Here is a 2,206-nt window from a genome sequence, read left to right as displayed (position 1 = left end):
TCGCGATTGGTCGAGCGGCCGGCGCGGCGGGGCGAAGCGGCTCCCCCTTCGCTTTGCAAACTGTGTACCCAAACAACTGGGCGGAGGAGGAGGAGGAGGAGGAGGAGGGGGAGGGGAGGGGAGCCAATCGCAGGGCCGCGCGCGCGTGACAACAGCGAAACACCGCGGCGCAAATAGGCGCGTGCGGCCCGAGGTTTGGTGGAGGCGCCGGGTGCAGTGATTCGCGCGGGCCGGCGCGAGCAGACATGTGCAGCAACGAGCGGCTGTCGCCCGCCGCGGGGTCGGGGGTGTTCCCGTGCCCGCTGGCCGCCAAGCCGACCCCCGAGGCCGCCTTCCCGCCGCTGGACCACTACCGCCTGCAGCTCTACAACTACGCCATGGCCGAGCGCCTGCGCTTCGCCGCGCCCTACGCGCCGCTGCCGCTGTGCCCCGGCTACCCGGGAGCCTACGTGCCGCGCCTCGCGCTGTCCATGTCCTTCCTGCACCACCGCGCGCTGCAGCCTGAGGAGCCCAAGCCGCAGCACAGCTACATCGGCCTCATCGCCATGGCCATCCTCAGCTCGCCCGACCACAAGCTCGTGCTGTCCGACATCTACCAGTACATCCTCGACCACTACCCCTACTTCCGGTCGCGCGGGCCCGGCTGGAGGAACTCCATCCGCCACAACCTGTCGCTCAACGACTGCTTCGTGAAGGCGGGCCGCAGCGCCAACGGCAAGGGCCACTACTGGGCCGTGCACCCGGCCAACGTGGACGACTTCAGGCGTGGCGACTTCAGGCGGCGCAAGGCGCAGCGCAAGGTGCGGCGCCACATGGGGCTGGCCGTGGACGAGGACGGAGCCGGCGACTCGCCCAGCCCGCCCGCCACGCCGCCGCCCTGCTGGCCCGCGCTGCCCCCGCCCCCGCAGCCGCCCCCGGTGCAGGCCCCGGCGCGCCGCCGCCAGTTCGACGTGGCGTCGCTGCTGGCGCCCGACGACGAGCAGCCGCCGCGCAAGGCGGGGCGTCGCGACGCCGCGGAGGAGCCCGAGGGGGCGTGGCCGGCGCCTCTGGGGCTGGAGCACCAGCTGGTGAGCCGCTACTACGAGCACCAGCGCCGCCTGCTGCAGCAGCTGGGCGCGCCGGGCAACACCTAGACCTGCGATCCAGCCGAGCGCCGCACCAGCTCCCCTCCGCGGTGAGCCCGGCTGCGGCTCCCTCGCCCCCTCCCGGCCGCGCGCGCTGGTCCGCTGTAGGCTCGTCACTCGCGGCCTGTGTCGCTCGCCCTGCAGGGCCCCGGGCAGGTCCACAGCGCATTACTTCATAGTACAGCAACTGCCACGTGTGTCACAGGTAAACGTAGAATGCCTTTCTTTTACAACACTACACAAATGTATTATATTATATTTGAACCATTAAAACAAAAGTAAACTTTTAGTTTCGTAGAAATGCTATGAAAACATAGCAAACAATTACATTAATCGTAACGGGTATTAGTTTACTTATATTAAACACTATATGTAATAAAACGTTTTTAGTGTAAATTTTCAACTGATTTAACGTTGGCCATAGGTAAGGATTCAAAGGTATAAAATCAATATGGCAATCTGGATTTTTACAGTTGATTAAGTAAATGCCTTTATTTTGACATAAATACAACAGTTCCCATGGCAATATGTGACTAAAACACCCTTTTATCATGTACATATTGGACTTTTTATTATCTTCTAGTGAAATTCAATGCAAATAAAATTTTCATGCAATAAATAGGCAAATTAATTCATGGTTCGTACTTACTTTCCATAAAATCTATTGCATCTGAAATCGTATTTTGTGACACATCTGGCAATTCCTGTGGTATATTTGTGTTATAATTTCTGCGCGTTATGCTTTGCTGGTAATCTACTTTACTTGTATAACTATTTCTCAAGTCGCGGTTAAAAGACAGACAATCAGGGGTAGCCAGGAACTCCGGTCTGAAGCCTAGGCGTTGTGGACACCACGTCGACCAATCACAGTCACCGAACAACAGGACGAATTCATGAGGAACGTTCTTTAAAAATGATTCATGCAATGTGGAATTTTGATTCAATGCAGGTTTTTGGACATACGCCATTGCATTGGCGTATGTCCAAAATGTATGTGGCCACTTTAATGTCCAAAAAAACTGCATTGAATCATAAGGAGTTTCGATCGCTCACAAAGCTCATTAGAGAGATCATTTTGACAA

At 57.2% G+C, this 2,206-nt stretch overlaps 1 protein-coding gene across 1 annotated transcript; it reads left to right on the top strand.

The window, feature by feature from the left end:
- Window positions 1-245: 245 nt before the first annotated feature.
- LOC134528626 (forkhead box protein E3) lies at window positions 246-1,133 on the top strand. Its single transcript, XM_063362378.1, has one exon. The coding sequence runs from the start codon at window positions 246-248 to the stop codon at window positions 1,131-1,133; it is 888 nt and encodes a 295-aa protein (XP_063218448.1).
- The last annotated feature ends 1,073 nt before the right edge of the window (window positions 1,134-2,206 follow it).

This window comes from Bacillus rossius, chromosome 1 (genome assembly GCF_032445375.1).
Source record: "Bacillus rossius redtenbacheri isolate Brsri chromosome 1, Brsri_v3, whole genome shotgun sequence".
NCBI classification, from domain to species: Eukaryota; Metazoa; Arthropoda; class Insecta; order Phasmatodea; family Bacillidae; genus Bacillus; species Bacillus rossius.
The sequence above is the reverse complement of the archived record's forward strand: the minus strand, read 5'-3'. Positions and strand labels throughout refer to the sequence as shown.